At 49.2% G+C, this 20,300-nt stretch overlaps 1 protein-coding gene across 2 annotated transcripts in view; it reads right to left on the bottom strand.

The window, feature by feature from the left end:
- Positions 1–20,300, bottom strand: part of LOC106591800 (centrosomal protein of 89 kDa-like) — a 97,900-nt gene that overhangs the window by 52,539 nt on the left and 25,061 nt on the right. For both annotated transcript variants that reach the window (XM_045689779.1, XM_045689778.1), the window contains exons 11-17: positions 18,971–19,021; positions 17,378–17,461; positions 13,689–13,792; positions 13,280–13,395; positions 10,663–10,843; positions 9,517–9,684; positions 8,020–8,161 (exon numbers count right to left, since the gene is read on the bottom strand). In XM_045689779.1, coding sequence (XP_045545735.1) covers positions 8,020–8,161; positions 9,517–9,684; positions 10,663–10,843; positions 13,280–13,395; positions 13,689–13,792; positions 17,378–17,461; positions 18,971–19,021 — 846 coding nt within the window. The remainder of the gene's footprint in view (positions 1–8,019; positions 8,162–9,516; positions 9,685–10,662; positions 10,844–13,279; positions 13,396–13,688; positions 13,793–17,377; positions 17,462–18,970; positions 19,022–20,300) is intronic.

Genomic DNA, 20,300 nt, shown 5'->3' with positions numbered 1-20,300 from the left:
CAGCCCTCCACAGGGTAGTCAGTCAGTCTGTAACAGCCCTCCACAGGGTAGTCAGTCAGTCTAACAGCCCTCCACAGAGTAGTCAGTCAGTCTAACAGCCCTCCACAGAGTAGTCAGTCTGTCTGTAACAGCCCTCCACAGAGTAGTCAGTCAGTCTAACAGCCCTCCACAGAGTAGTCAGTCAGTCTAACAGCCCTCCACAGAGTAGTCAGTCAGTCTAACAGCCCTCCACAGAGTAGTCAGACAGTCTAACAGCCCTCCACAGAGTAGTCAGTCAGTCTGTAACAGCCCTCCACAGAGTAGTCAGTCAGTCTGTAACAGCCCTCCACAGAGTAGTCAGTCAGTCTGTAACAGCCCTCCACAGAGTAGTCAGTCAGTCTGTAACAGCCCTCCACAGAGTAGTCAGTCAGTCTATAACAGCCCTCCACAGAGTAGTCAGTCAGTCGAAAACAGCCCTCCACAGAGTAGTCAGTCAGTCTAACAGCCCTCCACAGAGTAGTCAGTCTAACAGCCCTCCACAGAGTAGTCAGTCAGTCTGTAACAGCCCTCCACAGAGTAGTCAGTCAGTCTAACAGCCCTCCACAGAGTAGTCAGTCAGTCTAACAGCCCTCCACAGAGTAGTCAGTCAGTCTGTAACAGCCGTCCACAGAGTAGTCAGTCAGTCTAACAGCCCTCCACAGAGTAGTCAGTCAATCCGTAACAGCCTTCCACAGAGTAGTCAGTCAATCCGTAACAGCCCTCCACAGAGTAGTCAGTCAGTCTGTACCAGCCCTCCACAGAGTAGTCAGTCAGTCTCGAACAGCCCTCCACAGAGTAGTCAGTCAGTCTGTAACAGCCCTCCACAGAGTAGTCAGTCAGTCTGTAACAGCCCTCCACAGAGTAGTCAGTCAGTCTAACAGCCCTCCACAGAGTAGTCAGTCAGTCTAACAGCCCTCCACAGAGTAGTCAGTCAGTCTAACAGCCCTCCACAGAGTAGTCAGTCAGTCTAACAGCCCTCCACAGAGTAGTCAGACAGTCTAACAGCCCTCCACAGAGTAGTCAGTCAGTCTGTAACAGCCCTCCACAGAGTAGTCAGTCAGTCTGTAACAGCCCTCCACAGAGTAGTCAGTCAGTCTGTAACAGCCCTCCACAGAGTAGTCAGTCAGTCTGTAACAGCCCTCCACAGAGTAGTCAGTCAGTCTATAACAGCCCTCCACAGAGTAGTCAGTCAGTCTATAACAGCCCTCCACAGAGTAGTCAGTCAGTCGAAAACAGCACTCCACAGAGTAGTCAGTCACTCTAACAGCCCTCCACACAGCAGTCAGTCAGTCTAACAGCCCTCCACACAGTAGTCAGTCAGTCTAACAGCCCTCCACAGAGTAGTCAGTCAGTTTGTAACAGCCCTCCACAGAGTAGTCAGTCAGTCTAACAGCCCTTCACAGAGTAGTCAGTCAGTCTGTAACAGCCCTACACAGAGTAATCAGTCAGTCTGTAACAGCCCTACACAGAGTAGTCAGTCTGTAACAGCCCTCCACAGAGTAGTCAGTCAGTCTGTAACAGCCCTCCACAGAGTAGTCAGTCTGTCTGTAACAGCCCTCCACAGAGTAGTCAGTCAGTCTAACAGCCCTCCACAGAGTAGTCAATCAGTCTAACAGCCCTCCACAGAGTAGTCAGTCAGTCTAACAGCCCTCCACAGAGTAGTCAGTCAGTCTAACAGCCCTCAACAGGGTAGTCAGTCAGTCTGTAACAGCCCTCCACAGAGTAGTCAGTCAGTCTGTAACAGCCCTCCACAAAGTAGTCAGTCAGTCTGTAACAGCCCTCCACAGAGTAGTCAGTCAGTCTGTAACAGCCCTCCACAGAGTAGTCAGTCAGTCTGTAACAGCCCTCCACAGAGTAGTCAGTCAGTCTGTAACAGCCCTCCACAGAGTAGTCAGTCAGTCTATAACAGCCCTCCACAGAGTAGTCAGTCAGTCGAAAACAGCCCTCCACAGAGTAGTCAGTCAGTCTAACAGCCCTCCACACAGTAGTCAGTCAGTCTAACAGCCCTCCACAGAGTAGTCAGTCAGTCTGTAACAGCCCTCCACAGAGTAGTCAGTCAGTCTAACAGCCCTCCACAGAGTAGTCAGTAAGTCTAACAGCCCTCCACAGAGTAGTCAGTCAGTCTGTAACAGCCGTCCACAGAGTAGTCAGTCAGTCTATAACAGCCCTCCACAGAGTAGTCAGTCAGTCTGTAACAGCCCTCCACAGAGTAGTCAGTCAGTCTAACAGCCCTCCACAGAGTAGTCAGTCAGTCTAACAGCCCTCCACAGAGTAGTCAGACAGTCTAACAGCCCTCCACAGAGTAGTCAGTCAGTCTGTAACAGCCCTCCACAGAGTAGTCAGTCAGTCTGTAACAGCCCTCCACAGAGTAGTCAGTCAGTCTGTAACAGCCCTCCACAGAGTAGTCAGTCAGTCTGTAACAGCCCTCCACAGAGTAGTCAGTCAGTCTATAACAGCCCTCCACAGAGTAGTCAGTCAGTCTATAACAGCCCTCCACAGAGTAGTCAGTCAGTCGAAAACAGCACTCCACAGAGTAGTCAGTCACTCTAACAGCCCTCCACACAGCAGTCAGTCAGTCTAACAGCCCTCCACACAGTAGTCAGTCAGTCTAACAGCCCTCCACAGAGTAGTCAGTCAGTTTGTAACAGCCCTCCACAGAGTAGTCAGTCAGTCTAACAGCCCTTCACAGAGTAGTCAGTCAGTCTGTAACAGCCCTACACAGAGTAATCAGTCAGTCTGTAACAGCCCTACACAGAGTAGTCAGTCTGTAACAGCCCTCCACAGAGTAGTCAGTCAGTCTGTAACAGCCCTCCACAGAGTAGTCAGTCTGTCTGTAACAGCCCTCCACAGAGTAGTCAGTCAGTCTAACAGCCCTCCACAGAGTAGTCAATCAGTCTAACAGCCCTCCACAGAGTAGTCAGTCAGTCTAACAGCCCTCCACAGAGTAGTCAGTCAGTCTAACAGCCCTCAACAGGGTAGTCAGTCAGTCTGTAACAGCCCTCCACAGAGTAGTCAGTCAGTCTGTAACAGCCCTCCACAAAGTAGTCAGTCAGTCTGTAACAGCCCTCCACAGAGTAGTCAGTCAGTCTGTAACAGCCCTCCACAGAGTAGTCAGTCAGTCTGTAACAGCCCTCCACAGAGTAGTCAGTCAGTCTGTAACAGCCCTCCACAGAGTAGTCAGTCAGTCTATAACAGCCCTCCACAGAGTAGTCAGTCAGTCGAAAACAGCCCTCCACAGAGTAGTCAGTCAGTCTAACAGCCCTCCACACAGTAGTCAGTCAGTCTAACAGCCCTCCACAGAGTAGTCAGTCAGTCTGTAACAGCCCTCCACAGAGTAGTCAGTCAGTCTAACAGCCCTCCACAGAGTAGTCAGTAAGTCTAACAGCCCTCCACAGAGTAGTCAGTCAGTCTGTAACAGCCGTCCACAGAGTAGTCAGTCAGTCTATAACAGCCCTCCACAGAGTAGTCAGTCAGTCTGTAACAGCCCTCCACAGAGTAGTCAGTCAGTCTAACAGCCCTCCACAGAGTAGTCAGTCAGTCTGTAACAGCCCTCCACAGAGTAGTCAGTCAGTCTGTAACAGCCCTCCACAGAGTAGTCAGTCAGTCTGTAACAGCCCTCCACAGAGTAGTCAGTCAGTCTGTAACAGCCCTCCACAGAGTAGTCAGTCAGTCTGTAACAGCCCTCCACAGAGTAGTCAGTCAGTCTGTAACAGCCCTCCACAGAGTAGTCAGTCAGTCTGTAACAGCCCTCCACAGAGTAGTCAGTCAGTCTAACAGCCCTCCACATAGTCAGTCAGTCTAACAGCCCTCCACAGGGGAGTCAGTCAGTCTAACAGCCCTCCACAGAGTAGTCAGTCTGTCTGTAACAGCCCTCCACAGAGTAGTCAGTCAGTCTAACAGCCCTCCACAGAGTAGTCAGTCAGTCTGTAACAGCCCTCCACAGAGTAGTCAGTCAGTCTGTAACAGCCCTCCACAAAGTAGTCAGTCAGTCTGTAACAGCCCTCCACAGAGTAGTCAGTCAGTCTAACAGCCCTCCACAGAGTAGTCAGACAGTCTAACAGCCCTCCACAGAGTAGTCAGTCAGTCTGTAACAGCCCTCCACAGAGTAGTCAGTCAGTCTGTAACAGCCCTCCACAGAGTAGTCAGTCAGTCTGTAACAGCCCTCCACAGAGTAGTCAGTCAGTCTATAACAGCCCTCCACAGAGTAGTCAGTCAGTCGAAAACAGCCCTCCACAGAGTAGTCAGTCAGTCGAAAACAGCCCTCCACACAGTAGTCAGTCAGTCTAACAGCCCTCCACAGAGTAGTCAGTCAGTCTGTAACAGCCCTCCACAGAGTAGTCAGTCAGTCTAACAGCCCTCCACAGAGTAGTCAGTCAGTCTGTAACAGCCCTCCACAGAGTAGTCAGTCAGTCTAACAGCCCTCCACAGAGTAGTCAGTCAGTCTGTAACAGCCCTCCACATGGACACAAAACCCGTTTCACTATGTTACTATTCCCCTATCTGACTACCTAACGCTCAATAACAACATGGACACAAACCCTTTTAACTACCTAACGCTCAATAACAACATGGACACAAACCCTTTTAACAAACAGGAGCAATTGCATCGAAACAAATAATGATGTTTGAGAGAGAGAGAGATGACTAACAGAGTTAGAGTAACGTACATCACAGGAACAAGAGATTGTATTGTTCAGATGTTTCGGAGACGCGTGTCGAGGACATGGATCAATGAACCGTAATGTAACGACTGAGACATACCTCTAACAGACCTACAACATCACCTACAGAGTCCAGGTACGGCTGACAGGAGAGAGTTACCAACCAACAAGCCTGGATTCCAGAAAAAAATACTGGAAGTCGAAGGTGTTTATTTCCACCTGTGGAGATCTGCCGTTCCAGAGATCCCGTGTCGGCCTTCTGGGTCCTGTCATCTGGCCATAGTACCGGGTCCAATCCGAGAGCCAACGGCGTTTAGCTACCTCAAAAGGCATCTACATTAGTTGGATAACACGATAATACAGCTCTTTGAGCCAGTCAGACCAGTTGGATAACATGATAATACAGCTCTTTGGGCCAGTCAGACCAGTTAGATAATGCAGCTCTTTGGGCCAGTCAGACCAGTTGGATAATACAGCTCTTTGCGCCAGTCAGACCAGTTGGATAATACAGCTCTTTGGGCCAGTCAGACCAGTTGGATAATACAGCTCTATGGGCCAGTCAGACCAGTTGGATAATACAGCTCTTTGGGCCAGTCAGACCAGTTGGATAATACAGCTCTTTGAGCCAGTCAGACCAGTTGGATAATACAGCTCTTTGGGCCAGTCAGACCAGTTGGATAATACAGCTCTTTGGGCCAGTCAGACCAGTTAGATAATAGAGCTCTTTGGGCCAGTCAGACCAGTTGGATAATACAGCTCTTTGGGCCATTCAGACCAGTTGAATAATACAGCTCTTTGGGCCAGTTGGATAATACAGCTCTTTGGGCCAGTCAGACCAGTTAGATAATAGAGCTCTTTGGGCCAGTCAGACCAGTTGGATAATACAGCTCTTTGGGCCAGTCAGACCAGTTGGATAATACAGCTCTTTGGGCCAGTCAGACCAGTTGGATAATACAGCTCTTTGGGCCAGTCAGACCAGTTGGATAATACAGCTCTTTGACCAGTCAGACCAGTTGGATAATACAGCTCTTTGGGCCAGTCAGACCAGTTGGATATTACAGCTCTATGGGCCAGTCAGATCAGTTGGATAATACAGCTCTTTGGGCCAGTCAGACCAGTTGGCATCGAAATAAGGAAGCACAAGCTGAAAAGGGAAAGGGGGGGATACCTAGTCAGTTATAATGGTATTACCACAGCTAAAACACTATTAAAAGGGAAAGGGGGGGATACCAAGTCAGTTGTTCAACTGCACTCTGCCCTATCCCATCTGGACAAGAGGAATACCTTTGTAAGAATGCTGTTCATTGACTACAGCTCAGCATTCAACACCATAGTACCCTCCAAGGTCATCATTAAGACCCCGCCCTGTGCAATTGGGTCCTGGACTTCCTGACGGGCCGCCCCCAGGTGGTGAAGGTAGGAAACAACAATCTCCACTTCGCTGATCCTCAACACTGGGTCCCCACAAGGGTGCATTCTCAGCCCTCTCCTGTACTCCCTGTTCACCCACGACTGCGTGGCCATGTACGCCTCCAACTCAATCATCAAGTTTGCAGACGACACAACAGTGGTAGGCTTGATTACCAACAACAAGACAGCCAACAGGGAGGAGGTGAGGATTCTGGGAGTGTGGTGCCAGGAAAATAACTTCTAACTTCAACATCAACAAAATAAAGGAGATGATCATGGACTTCAGGAAACAACAGAGGGAGCAGCCCCCTATCCACATCGACGGGACAGCAGTGGAGAACGTGGAAAGTTTTAAGTTCCTCGGCGTACAGATCACGGACGAACTGAAATGGTCCACCCACACAGACAGTGTGGTGAACCTCAGGAGGTTGAAGACATTTGGCGTGTCACCTAAAACCCTCACAAACTTTTACAGTTGCACAATTGAGAGCATCCTGTCGGGCTGTATCACCGCCTGGTACGGAAACTGCATCGCCCTTCAACAGTAAGGCTCTCCAGAGGGTAGTGATGTCTGCACAACGCATCACCGGGGGCAAACTACCTGCCCTCCAGGACACCTACAGCACCCAATGTCACAGGAAGGCCAAAAAGATCATCAAGGACAACAACCACCCGAGCCACTGCCTGTTCACCCCGGTATCATCCAGAAGGCGAGGTCAGTACAGGTGCATCAAAGCGGGGAACCGAGAGACTGAAAAACAACTTCTATCTCAAGGCCAACTGTTGAGACTTCTAGCTCACTCAGGAAAAGAAAAAAAAAAAATGAAAAATATATATAGATAGATAAAAGAGAAGCTGATGTTTTCAATTAAATGGGGAACGAGTGATTTCTTTAAGTTTCTTAGATGCTCAGATATGTTACGTTATGTGCGCATGCGCAGCTTCACTAGAGACTTCAATTACAGCACCTGGTAATCACTTCACCGCAGACAATCATCAGGAGCACACAGCCCGTTGGTACTCAGTCTAGCATTAATGTTTAAGTCACTTATATGTTTGTGCACTGAACGTTTACCTCACTGTGTCGGTGTTAGTTGGCCGGGAGTAACTTGTAGCTCGCTGGGTGCGGTAGCTCAGCGACCCAGATGCTATATAGCATTAGGCTATTATTATCAGCCATTTGCATTGTGCTGATTGTTCGGAGCACTCTGCTGGTTTCTGGTGGCGGTGGTGATAGCGGTGGTTTGGTTCGGTGATCCATGGAGTGCCGCATTATGTTGCGTTTGTGCGTGTGTAAATCCTTTGGACGAGGCATGTGGTGGCATGGGTTCTGTGTCCTGTGACAGCGTCCATAGCAACCTGTGACGGCAGAGTCACTGTGCGCATGCTCCTCTGGCGCTGGGCATTCTGGGTGATGTAGTCGGTGCTGTTTAAGCCAGATTTGCCACATCTTTGATGGTGTTGCAGGCTTATTTGATTTTCATTATTTACATTATTATTATATTACTTGAATAATATATTATATAATATATCTTAATAATATATTGTCATTATTTGTTTGTTGTATTTCAGGTGTATGTGCTGTGGTCATTTGATTTAAAATAAAATTAAGGACAAAACACGAGTCATGACATTGAGTGCTTCCTGGTGAGCCTTTTCGGAGGGCTAAATAACGACAAATCCAAACACCAACAGACTGTTAAACAGCCATCACTAATTTGATGTGATGTGATGTGAGTGTATTATACCATGTATACTAGCTGGTCTCTCTCCTGTGTGGTCTTCTCAGCCAGAGCTACGATAGAGGACAGGTAGTGATGTGATGGGATGTGTGTGTATTATACCATGTATACTAGCTGGTCTCTCTCCTGTGTGGTCTTCTCAGCCAGAGCTACGATAGAGGACAGGTAGTGATGTGTGTTTATTATACCATGTATACTAGCTGGTCTCTCTCCTGTGTGGTCTTCTCAGCCAGAGCTACGATAGAGGACAGGTAGTGATGGGCTCTCATCTCCTTCTCTATAGAGTCATCAACTTGTTGCTTCAACAGGCCTATACGCTGCTGGGCCTTCCTGAGAGAGAGAGAGAGAGAGAGAGAGAGAGAGAGAGAGAGAGAGAGAGAGAGAGAGAGAGAGAGAGAGAGAGAGAGAGAGAGAGAGAGAGAGAGAGAGAGAGAGAGAGAGAGAGAGAGAGAGAGAGAGAGAGAGAGAGAGAGAGAGAGAGAGAGAGAGAGAGAGAGAGAGAGAGAGAGAGAGAGAGAGAGAGAGAGAGAGAGAGAGAGAGAGAGAGAGAGAGAGAGAGAGAGAGACGAGAGAGAGAGAGAGAGAGAGAGAGAGAGAGACGAGCGAGCGAGAGAGAGAGAGAGAGAGAGACGACAGCGAGAGGAGAGAGAGAGAGAGACGACAGCGAGAGAGAGACGACAGCGAGAGAGAGACAGCGAGAGAGAGAGAGAGAGACGACAGCGAGAGAGAGAGAGAGAGGAGAGCGAGAGAGAGAGAGAGAGAGAGCGAGAGAGAGAGAGAGAGACGACAGCGAGAGAGAGAGAGAGACGACAGCGAGAGAGAGAGAGAGAGAGAGAGAGAGAGAGAGCGAGAGAGAGACGACAGCGAGAGGAGAGAGAGAGAGAGACGAAAGCGAGAGAGACGACAGCGAGAGGAGAGAGAGAGAGAGACGACAGCGAGAGAGAGACGACAGCGAGAGAGAGAGAGAGAGAGACGACAGCGAGAGAGAGACGACAGCGAGAGAGAGAGAGAGAGAGAGACGACAGCGAGAGAGAGAGAGAGAGAGAGAGCGAGAGAGAGAGACGACAGCGAGAGAGAGAGAGAGACGACAGCGAGAGAGAGAGAGAGAGAGAGAGAGAGAGAGAGAGAGAGAGAGAGAGAGAGAGAGAATTGTGTTGATCACAGGAATACATTTCCAACACCTTGCAGAGAGATTCCCACATTGAGATTGAGGGCTGTCAGTCCACTGTTCCATACAGGGAGTTAACAGCTGTTCTCTCAGAGTCTCCAGATACATGCAGCAACTACTGTCTGTTACCGCATCCCAACTGGTATCCTATTCCCTATATAGTGCACTACTTTAGACCAGAGCCCTATGGCATCCTATTCCCTGTATAGTGCACTACTTTAGACCAGAACCCTATGGCATCCTATTCCCTATATAGTGCACTACTTTAGACCAGAGCACTATGGCATCCTATTCCCAATATAGTGCACTACTTTAGACCAGAGCCCTATGGCACCCTATTCCCTATATAGTGCACTACTTTAGACCAGAGCCCTATGGCATCCTATTCCCAATATAGTGCACTACTTTAGACCAGAGCCCTATGGCACCCTATTCCCTATATAGTGCACTACTTTAGACCAGAGCCCCTGTCAGCAGTGAGGTTAGGGTCAGGGTTCAGAGGTCAGGGTCTGTGTACCTGTTAGCATGTCGAGACGCCTCCAGTCCAGCCTCCAGATTCCTGATGTCGGCAGTCAGGTTGGTTTTGTCCAACAGCAGACTGTTCTTCTCTGTCTGCAGACTAGTCACTTTCTGCTGCAGATCCTCCAGCTCAGTCTGCTGACGGCCTGAATCAGCCTCCAGTTGGCTACAGTAGAGAACACACACACACACACACACACACACACACACACACTTTATAATTGTAGCTAAAACATGGTGACTATCTACAGCTGTTAAGTCCTGTTCCTCATCTACAGCTGTTAAGTCCTGTTCCTCATCTACAGCTGTTAAGTCCTGTTCCTCATCTACAGCTGTTAAGTCCTGTTCCTCATCTACAGCTGTTAAGTCCCGTTCCTCATCTACAGCTGTTAAGTCCCGTTCCTCATCTACAGCTGTTAAGTCCCGTTCCTCATCTACAGCTGTTAAGTCCCGTTCTTCATCTACAGCTGTTAAGTCCCGTTCCTCATCTACAGCTGTTAAGTCCCGTTCCTCATCTACAGCTGTTAAGTCCCGTTCCTCATCTACAGCTGTTAAGTCCCGTTCCTCATCATCTCTGTTAAGTCCCGTTCCTCATCATCTCTGTTAAGTCCCGTTCCTCATCATCTCTGTTAAGTCCCGTTCCTCATCTACAGCTGTTAAGTCCCGTTCCTAATCATCTCTGTTAAACCCTGTTCCTCATCATCTCTGTTACATGATGCTGATCAACAGTGGAAAGATCAACTGCTGTCTGAGTCTGTCAGTATCCATCTGCTGTCTGAGTCTGTCAGTATCTATCTGCTGTCTGAGTCTGTCAGTATCTATCTGCTGTCTGAGTCTGTCAGTATCTATCTGCTGTCTGAGTCTGTCAGTATCTATCTGCTGTATGAGTCTGTCAGTATCTATCTGCTGTCTGAGTCTGTCAGTATCTATCTGCTGTCTGAGTCTGTCAGTATCTATCTGCTGTCTGAGTCTGTCAGTATCTATCTGCCGTCTGAGTCTGTCAGTATCCATCTGCTGTCTGAGTCTGTCAGTATCCATCTGCTGTCTGAGTCTGCCAGTATCCATCTGCTGTCTGAGTCTGCCAGTATCTATCTGCTGCCAGTATCTATCTGCTGTCCGAGTCAGTGTATTTATAACTAGCTACCGTTTGAGTTTGGTGGCGATGGCGTGGTGTTCGTCCCAGCTGACAGCGTTCTCCAGACTGCAGCGTGCCTGAAGGTGTTCTGTCTGCAGAGTGTGGAGCTCTCTCCTCGTTACCTCCAGCTCACCTTCCAGCTTCTGCTTCTCTGCCTCCAGCAACATCAGCTGCTTACACAACTTAGAGACTGGAGAGGGAGGGAGGAAGGAGGGGAGAGAGGGGAGAGGAGGGAGGAGAGGAGTGAGGGAGGAGGGGAGAGAGAGGGAGAGGAGGAAGAGAGAGGGAGGGGGGAGGAGAGGGGGAGGAGGGAGGAGAGGGGGGGAGGAGGGAGGAGAGGGGGGGAGGGAGAGGAGGAAGAGAGAGGGAGGGGGGAGGAGAGGAGATGAGGAGTGAGGGAGGAGGGGAGAGAGGGAGAGGAGGAAGAGAGGGGGAAGGAGGGGAGAGAGTGAGGGAGGAGGGGAGAGAGGGGCAGAGGAGGAAGAGAGAGGGAAGGGGGAGGAGGGGAGGTGAGGGACGTGAGGGAGGAGGGGAGAGAGGGGGAGAGGAGGTAGAGAGAGGGCGGGGGAGGAGGGGAGATGAGGGATGAGAGGAGTGAGGGAGGAGGGGAGAGAGAGGGAGGAGAGGGGGAGGGAGGGAGAGGAGGAAGAGAGAGGGAGGGGGAGGAGAGGAGATGAGGGAAGAGAGGAGTGAGGGAGGAGGGGAGAGAGGGAGAGGAGGAAGAGAGGGGGGGAGAAGGGGGAAGGAGGGGAGAGAGGAGTGAGGGAGGAGGGGAGAGAGGGGGAGAGGAGGAAGAGAGGGAGGGGGAGGAGGGGAGAGAGAATGAGAGGAAGAGAGAGGGAAGGGGGAGGAGGGGAGGTGAGGGACGAGAGGAGTGAGGGAGGAGGGGAGAGAGGGGAGAGGAGGAAGAGAGAGGGAGGGGGAGGAGGGGAGATGAGGGACGAGAGGAGTGAGGGAGGAGGGGAGTGAGAGGGGGGAGGGAGGGAGAGGAGGAAGAGTTCATGGAGATAACTTTCAACTCTGAAGACTTCTACCATTTACCTCCAGCATGGTGATTTCTACCATTCACCTCCAGCAGGGTGATTTCTACCATTCACCTCCAGCAGGGTGATTTCTACCATCACCTCCAGCAGGGTGATTTCTACCATTTACCTCCAGCATGGTGATTTCTACCATTCACCTCCAGCATGGTGATTTCTACCATTCACCTCCAGTGGGGTGAAGACTTCTACCATTCACCTCCAGCAGGGTGATTTCTACCATTCACCTCCAGCAGGGTGATTTCTACCATTTCACCTCCAGCAGGGTGATTTATACCATTCACCTCCAGCAGGGTGATTTATACCATTCACCTCCAGTGGGGTGAAGACTTCTACCATTCACCTCCAGCAGGGTGATTTCTACCATTCACCTCCAGCAGGGTGATTTCTACCATTCACCTCCAGCAGGGTGATTTATACCATTCACCTCCAGCAGGGTGATTTATACCATTCACCTCCAGCAGGGTGATTTATACCATTCACCTCCAGTGGGGTGAAGACTTCTACCATTCACCTCCAGCATGGTGATTTCTACAATTCACCTCCAGCATGGTGATTTCTACCATACACCTCCAGCATGGTGATTTCTACCATTTTACCTCCAGCATGGTGATTTCTACCATACACCTCCAGCATGGTGATTTCTACCATTCACCTCCAGCATGGTGATTTCTACAATTCACCTCCAGCATGGTGATTTCTACCATACACCTCCAGCATGGTGATTTCTACCATACACCTCCAGCATGGTGATTTCTACCATTTTACCTCCAGCATGGTGATTTCTACCATACACCTCCAGCAGGGTGATTTCTACCATTCACCTCCAGCAGGGTGATTTCTACCATCACCTCCAGCAGGGTGATTTCTACCATTTACCTCCAGCATGGTGATTTCTACCATTCACCTCCAGCATGGTGATTTCTACCATTCACCTCCAGTGGGGTGAAGACTTCTACCATTCACCTCCAGCAGGGTGATTTCTACCATTCACCTCCAGCAGGGTGATTTCTACCATTTCACCTCCAGCAGGGTGATTTATACCATTCACCTCCAGCAGGGTGATTTATACCATTCACCTCCAGTGGGGTGAAGACTTCTACCATTCACCTCCAGCAGGGTGATTTCTACCATTCACCTCCAGCAGGGTGATTTCTACCATTCACCTCCAGCAGGGTGATTTATACCATTCACCTCCAGCAGGGTGATTTATACCATTCACCTCCAGCAGGGTGATTTATACCATTCACCTCCAGTGGGGTGAAGACTTCTACCATTCACCTCCAGCATGGTGATTTCTACAATTCACCTCCAGCATGGTGATTTCTACCATACACCTCCAGCATGGTGATTTCTACCATTTTACCTCCAGCATGGTGATTTCTACCATACACCTCCAGCATGGTGATTTCTACCATTTTACCTCCAGCGTGGTGATTTCTACAATTCACCTCCAGCAGGGTGATTTCTACAATTCACCACCAGCGGGGTTTGATACAGCGTTAATATGAACGTGTAGAATGTAGAAACAGAATGTAACTAGTTTCTATAGTAGAATCTGAACGAGGGAGTCTGTCCCTCCTTACCCTCAGTCAGATGTCTCCCATGACTCTCCTTGGCCTTAGTGTGCTGCACCTCCAGCTGCTCTATCAGGAGCTGGTTCTCCTGAAGTACCAGACGGGCCTGGTCCTGGAGCTGCCTCCTGGGGAGGAGGGGGAGAGACGAGGGGGGAGAGGGGGAACGAGGGGGGAGGGTGGAGACGAGGGGGGAAGGGTGAGGAGGGGGGAGACGAAGGGGAGGGGTGGGGGGAGACGAGGGGGGAGGGGTGGGGGGAGACGAGGGGGGAGATAGAAAAGCGTCAAGCCAGTGTCTCCTCTCTTTCACTCACAGACAAAGAGACAGACAAAAAGAGACAGACAGAGAGACAGACACAGAGACAGACAGTACTCACCACTCCTAGTGGCTGACTCCTCCAGAGAGACAGACAGTACTCACCACTCCTTGTGATTGACTCCTCCTGTCTGTTTCAGGTCCTGGTGTAGTTTCTGGTTCTCCTGCACCACCTCCTCCACACGGCCCCGGAACCTCCTCAACTCCTCCTAGACACACCAATCAATCAATCAACCAATCAACCAATCAATCAATTATCCTCGATCACAATCACAAACACTACCTGGACAGCTCTCAGAGCTCAGTCTAGCAGCTATCCTAACAGGTGAACACTACTCCAGCCGTAATCTCAGCTATCCTGACAGGTGAACACGACTCCAGCCGTAATCTCAGCTATCCTGACAGGTGAACACTACTCCAGCCGTAATCTCAGCTATCCTAACAGGTGAACACAACTCCAGCCGTAATCACAGCTATCCTAACAGGTGAACACTACTTCAGCCGTAATCTCAGCTATCCTAACAGGTGAACACTACTCCAGCCGTACTCTCAGCTATCCTTACAGGTGAACACTACTCCAGCCGTACTCTCAGCTATCCTTACAGGTGAACACTATTCCAGCCGTAATATCAGCTATCCTAACAGGTGAACACTACTCCAGCATTAATCTCAGCTATCCTAACAGGTGAACACTACTCCAGCCGTAATCTCAGCTATCCTAACAGGTGAACACTACTCCAGCCGTAATCTCAGCTATCCTAACAGGTGAACACTACTCCAGCCATAATCTCAGCTATCCTGACAGGTGAACAGTAATCTCAGCTATCCTGATAGGTGAACACTACTCCAGCCGTAATCTCAGCTATCCTAACAGGTGAACACTACTCCAGCCGTAATCTCAGCTATCCTGACAGGTGAACACTACTCCAGCAGTAATCTCAGCTATCCTGACAGGTGAACAGTAATCTCAGCTATCCTGACAGGTGAACACTACTCCAGCCATAATCTCAGCTATCCTGACAGGTGAAAACTACTCCAGCAGTAATCTCAGCTATCCTGACAGGTGAACACCACTCCAGCAGTAATCTCAGCTATCCTGACAGGTGAACTCTACTCCAGCAGTAATCTCAGCTATCCTAACAGGTGAACACTACTCCAGCCGTAATCTCAGCTATCCTGACAGGTGAACTCTACTCCAGCCGTAATCTCAGCTATCCTAACAGGTGAACACTACTCCAGCCATAATCTCAGCTATCCTGACAGGTGAACAGTAATCTCAGCTATCCTGACAGGTGAACTCCACTCCAGCCGTAATCTCAGCTATCCTAAAAGGTGAACACTACTCCAGCCATAATCTCAGTTATCCTGAAAGGTGAACAGTAATCTCAGCTATCCTGACAGGTGAACAGTAATCTAATCTATCCTGACAGGTGAAAACTACTCCAGTAGTAATCTCAGCTATCCTGACAGGTGAACTCTACTCCAGCCGTAATCTCAGCTATCCTGACAGGTGAACACTACTCCAGCCGTAATCTCAGCTATCCTAACAGGTGAACACTACTCCAGCATTAATCTCAGCTATCCTAACAGGTGAACACTACTCCAGCATTAATCTCAGCTATCCTAACAGGTGAACACTACTCCAGCAGTAATCTCAGCTATCCTAACAGGTGAACACTACTCCAGCCGTAATCTCAGTTATCCTAACAGGTGAACACTACTCCAGCCGTAATCTCAGCTATCCTAACAGGTGAACAGTAATCTCAGCTATCCTAACAGGTGAACACTACTCCAGCTGTAATCTCAGCTATCCTAACAGGTGAACACTGCTCCAGCCGTAATCTCAGCTATCCTGACAGGTGAACACTACTCCAGCCGTAATCTCAGCTATCCTAACAAGTGAACACTACTCCAGCCGTAATCTCAGCTATCCTAACAGGTGAACACTACTCCAGCCGTAATCTCAGCTATCCTGACAGGTGAACTCTACTCCAGCCGTAATCTCAGCTATCCTGACAGGTGAACACTACTCCAGCCGTAATCTCAGCTATCCTGACAGGTGAACTCTACTCCAGCCGTAATCTCAGCTATCCTGACAGGTGATAGTAATCTCAGCTATCCTGACAGGTGAACAGTAATCTCAGATATCCTGACAGGTACACAGTAATCTCAGCTATCCTAACAGGTGAACACTACTCCAGCCGTAATCTCAGCTATCCTAACAGGTGAACTCTACTCCAGCCATAATCTCAGCTATGCTAACAGGTGATCTCTACTCCAGCCGTAATCTCAGTAAGAGGGATGTGATTCGTTGACGGTTTCTCTATCTGCCTATTTCTGAATTTGACACCAGCTTCTTCAACAGAGTATCCACATACATCCACAAGAACTGCTGAGTAAAACCTGTCTTTTCTGCATATCCACTTTACTATGGCCTGTATCAGGACAGTCCATCTGATGAAATACAGAATACAGTCTGGGAGGAGGAGGAGGAAGAGGAGGAGGAGAGCTGCTGGGGGAGGAAGAGGAGGAGGAGAGCTGCTGGGGGAGGAAGAGGAGGAGGAGGGGAGGAGGAAGAGGAGAGCTGCTGGGGGAGGAAGAGGAGAGGAAACGGGAGAAGAGGAGGGAGGGAGAAGGAGAGAGGTAGAGCAGGGGTAAGGGAGGTAGAGAGGAAGGAGGTAGAGGAGGGGTAAGGGAGGTAGAGAGAGGAGGTAGAGCAGGGGTAAGGGAGGTAGAGAGAAAGGAGGTAGAGGAGGGGTAAGGGAGGAAGAGAGAAAGGAGGTAGAGCAGGGGTAAGAGAGGAAGGAGGTAGAGGAGGGGTAAGGGAGGTAGAGAGAGGAGGTAGAGCAGGGAGGGGTAAGGGAGGAAGGAGGTAGAGCAGGGGTAAGAGAGGTAGAGAGAGGAGGTAGAGCAGGGGTAAGAGAGGTAATGCTAAACAGCCTCATTCAGTGTGGTTTATTCTCCAAGATGACTGTCCCCCTGAAATGTCCCTGTAGAGCTGAAGACTTTACCATGTCAAAGATGACTGTCCCCCTGAAATGTCCCCTGTAGAGCTGAGGACTTTACCATCTCAAAGAAGAAGGATTCTGCTGCAGGAGAAACAGGTCTTTCAGGTCTGAGATTGCAGTCTGTGCTAGCTAAAACAGTCCCATAGCTTAGCATTTGCTTCATCTGACCACTTTTGTTTTAATAGAACGAGTCACTGGTGCTTCCTGCTTTAAATTTAGCTTGTAAGCAGGAATCAGGAGGATAGAATTATGGTCAGATTTGCCCTCCAAATGGACGGCAAAATCACTTAGTTTGGGACACTAACTAAGTGAAAAATGGCCAGCCAAGAGGAGCTGTATTTTTCTCTTCTCTCCAAATACGTTTGACAGTTTAGCGGGACATAGTTGAACCCATCTCTACCAGAGCCTGGGTAGACCAGGCCTCTCTCTCTATCAGTTTAGTGGGACATAGTTGAACCCATCTCTACCACAGCCTGGGTAGACCAGGCCTCTCTCTCTCTCTATCAGTTTAGTGGGACATAGTTGAACCCATCTCTACCAGAGCCTGGGTAGACCAGGCCTCTCTCTCTATGTCCTTAACTCACTTTCATTGGATGTCTTCACCCTTACACTTTAAGATATTGGCTGAGCATGATGTGTTTTCATTGGCTCTTAACTCTCTTTGTGTTTCGTCTTTTAAATAGACCATAACACATTTGAAAAAGCATAAAGATATTAACAAGAGGATAACAGGGTGAAACTAAACACAAAACACACACACACACACACCCACACACACACTCTTACCTCCGAGGCCTGCAGAAGAGCATCTTTCTCAGCGAGCTGGTCTTCATAAGCCAGCAACAATGGAGATAAATACTTCATGTCCAACTGAAAGACAGAATGGATCAAAACAGACGTTAAGAGTTTAGTCGTCTGACCCAGCGCTGGTTTCCAGGACACAGATTCAGCCTCATCGTGGACTGGAAAGCAAACTCAATGTTGAATCTCAAGCTGTGTCCAGGAAACCACAAAACTTTAAATCAACATTTTCAGTAGTGCTTATAACGCAAAGCTAATTACTAAAGACTTTCAGAGGATCTCACAGGGAACATGAAACAGATATATAGAGATGAGAAACCCAGAGAGAGAGAGAGAGAACACCCACTGTACTGAGTACATCAGATATCAGGAGAGGAGAGGAGAGGAGGGCCGTTTAGACAGGAGAGGAGATGAGGAGATGAGAGGAGGGCCGTTTAGAGAGGAGAGGAGAGGAGAGGAGAGGAGAGGAGAGGAGAGACAGGGAGAGAACACCCACTGTAGTGAGTACATCAGATATCAGGGGAGGAGAGGAGAGGAGAGGAGAGGAGAGGAGAGGAGAGGAGAGGAGAGGAGAGGAGAGAACACCCACTGTACTGAGTACATCAGATATCAGGGGAGGAGAGGAGAGGAGAGCCGTTTAGACAGGAGAGAGGAGAGGAGAGGAGAGGAGAGGAGAGGAGAGGAGAGGAGAGGAGAGGAGAGGAGAGGAGAGGAGAGGAGAGGAGAGACAGGGAGAGAACACCCACTGTAGTGAGTACATCAGATATCAGGAGAGGAGAGGAGAAGAGGGGAGGAGAGAGGAAACGTCTCATGACGTCGGCTGGAGTTTCCGAGATTCAACAGGTCACATACCTTTTTTGCTAAAGTCTTGAAACGAGACGGATCCATTTAGCCAATCGGAAGCCAGTGAGCTAACGTTCTCCACACAGCCAAGCAGCTAGCTAGCTAGCTAACTGAGCAGAGATCTAACCTACCTATTCTGCTGCACATAGCTAGCCTAGCTTGCTGATATTCATCTGACAAGTCGTCTACACTGTTACAAGTATTTCATGATACTCGTTTGTTCACAGCAACTTGCTACAACAAAGTAGCAAAAACTTTGTTTCAAAGTTTTCATCACGTCGACGTAACGAGGCACCGTTATCGTGGAAACGGTCTCAACTGCACGTCTCGTCTCCTTGATCCGAATGCCCCGTCTTTAGTCAGCTGTCGTACAACACAACGTTCTAAACCTAGCTAGTTTTATCTGATCTCGTCTCGTGTCGTCTGTCGTCTCTGAACTGGGATTTAAGGATTGCTAAGGATAGCAAATCGGTTCGCAAAATTACGTTCAGAGGTGCTAAGTACTCTCGGCCAGCAAACGCTATTGGTGTGTCTGAGCCCTAGGGATCGCCAGGGATAGCTAGGGATCCGCTGAGGGTTGCTGAGGGTCGCTAAGGATCGCTAGGGATTGCTGAGGGTCGCTAAGGATCGCTAGTGATTGCTGAGGGTCGCTAAGGATCGGGCTCATAATTCACTGGAACATAGCAGAAGACAGTTTCTAGAGGAGGAATCCATGGGAATGTCTGAGTGACTGACCAGCCAGGGAGGAGCAGATCCTTTAAGTGGCAGGCCATGGGTCCTGGAGCTCTGCAAGACATGGAGAGAAAACATTACTACAGTAACTACAGTACGTCTATACATCCAGTACCACAGAACTACAGTACATCTATACATCCAGAACCACAGCACATCTATACATCCAGAACCACAGTACATCTATACATCCAGAATGAGAGAATGAAAGAGAAGACAGAAGGAGAGTGGGACACCACCTCCTGGGGTGGACGTCTATACACCCAGAACCAGAGAATGAAAGGACATAAAGCACTACTTTAGACCAGAGCCTTATGACCAGAGTACTACTATAGACCAGAGCCTTATGGCCAGAGCACTACTATAGACCAGAGCACTACTATAGACCAGAGCACTACTTTAGATTAGAGCACTACTATAGACCAGAGCACTACTATAGACCAGAGCACTACTGTAGACCAGAGCACTACTGTAGACCAGAGCACTACTATAGACCAGAGCCTTTTTGCCAGAACACTACTATAGACCAGAGCACTACTATAGACCAGAGCACGACTATAGACCAGAGCACTACTTTAGACCAGAGCCTTATGGCCAGAGCACTACTATAGACCAGAGCACTACTATAGACCAGAGCACTACTATAGACCAGAACACTACTATAGACCAGAGCACTACTATAGACCAGAGCACTACTTTAGACCAGAGCACTACTATAGACCAGAGCACTAATGTAGACCAGAGCACTACTGTAGACCAGAGCACTACTATAGACCAGAGCCTTATGGCCAGAGCACTACTATAGACCAGAGCACTACTATAGACCAGAGCACTACTATAGACCAGAGCACTAATATAGACCAGAGCACTACTATAGACCAGAGCCTTATGACCAGAGCACTACTATATACCAGAGCCTTATGACCAGAACACTACTATAGACCAGAGCACTACTATAGACCAGAGCCTTATGGCCAGAGCACTACTATACTACTATAGACCAGAGCACTACTATAGACCAGAGCACTACTATAGACCAGAGCCTTATGACCAGAGCACTACTATAGACCAGAGCACTACTATAGACCAGAGCACTACTGTAGACCAGAGCACTACTATAGACCAGAGCCTTATGGCCAGAGCACTACTATAGACCAGAGCACTACTATAGACCAGAGCACTACTATAGACCAGAGCCTTATGACCAGGGCACTACTATAGACCAGAGCACTACTATAGACCAGAGCACTACTATAGACCAGAGCACTACTGTAGACCAGAGCACTACTATAGACCAGAGCCTTATGGCCAGAGCACTACTATAGACCAGAGC

The sequence above is a fragment of the Salmo salar genome, chromosome ssa11, assembly GCF_905237065.1.
Source record: "Salmo salar chromosome ssa11, Ssal_v3.1, whole genome shotgun sequence".
NCBI classification, from domain to species: domain Eukaryota; kingdom Metazoa; phylum Chordata; class Actinopteri; order Salmoniformes; family Salmonidae; genus Salmo; species Salmo salar.
This window is presented reverse-complemented; position numbering and strand designations above follow the sequence as displayed.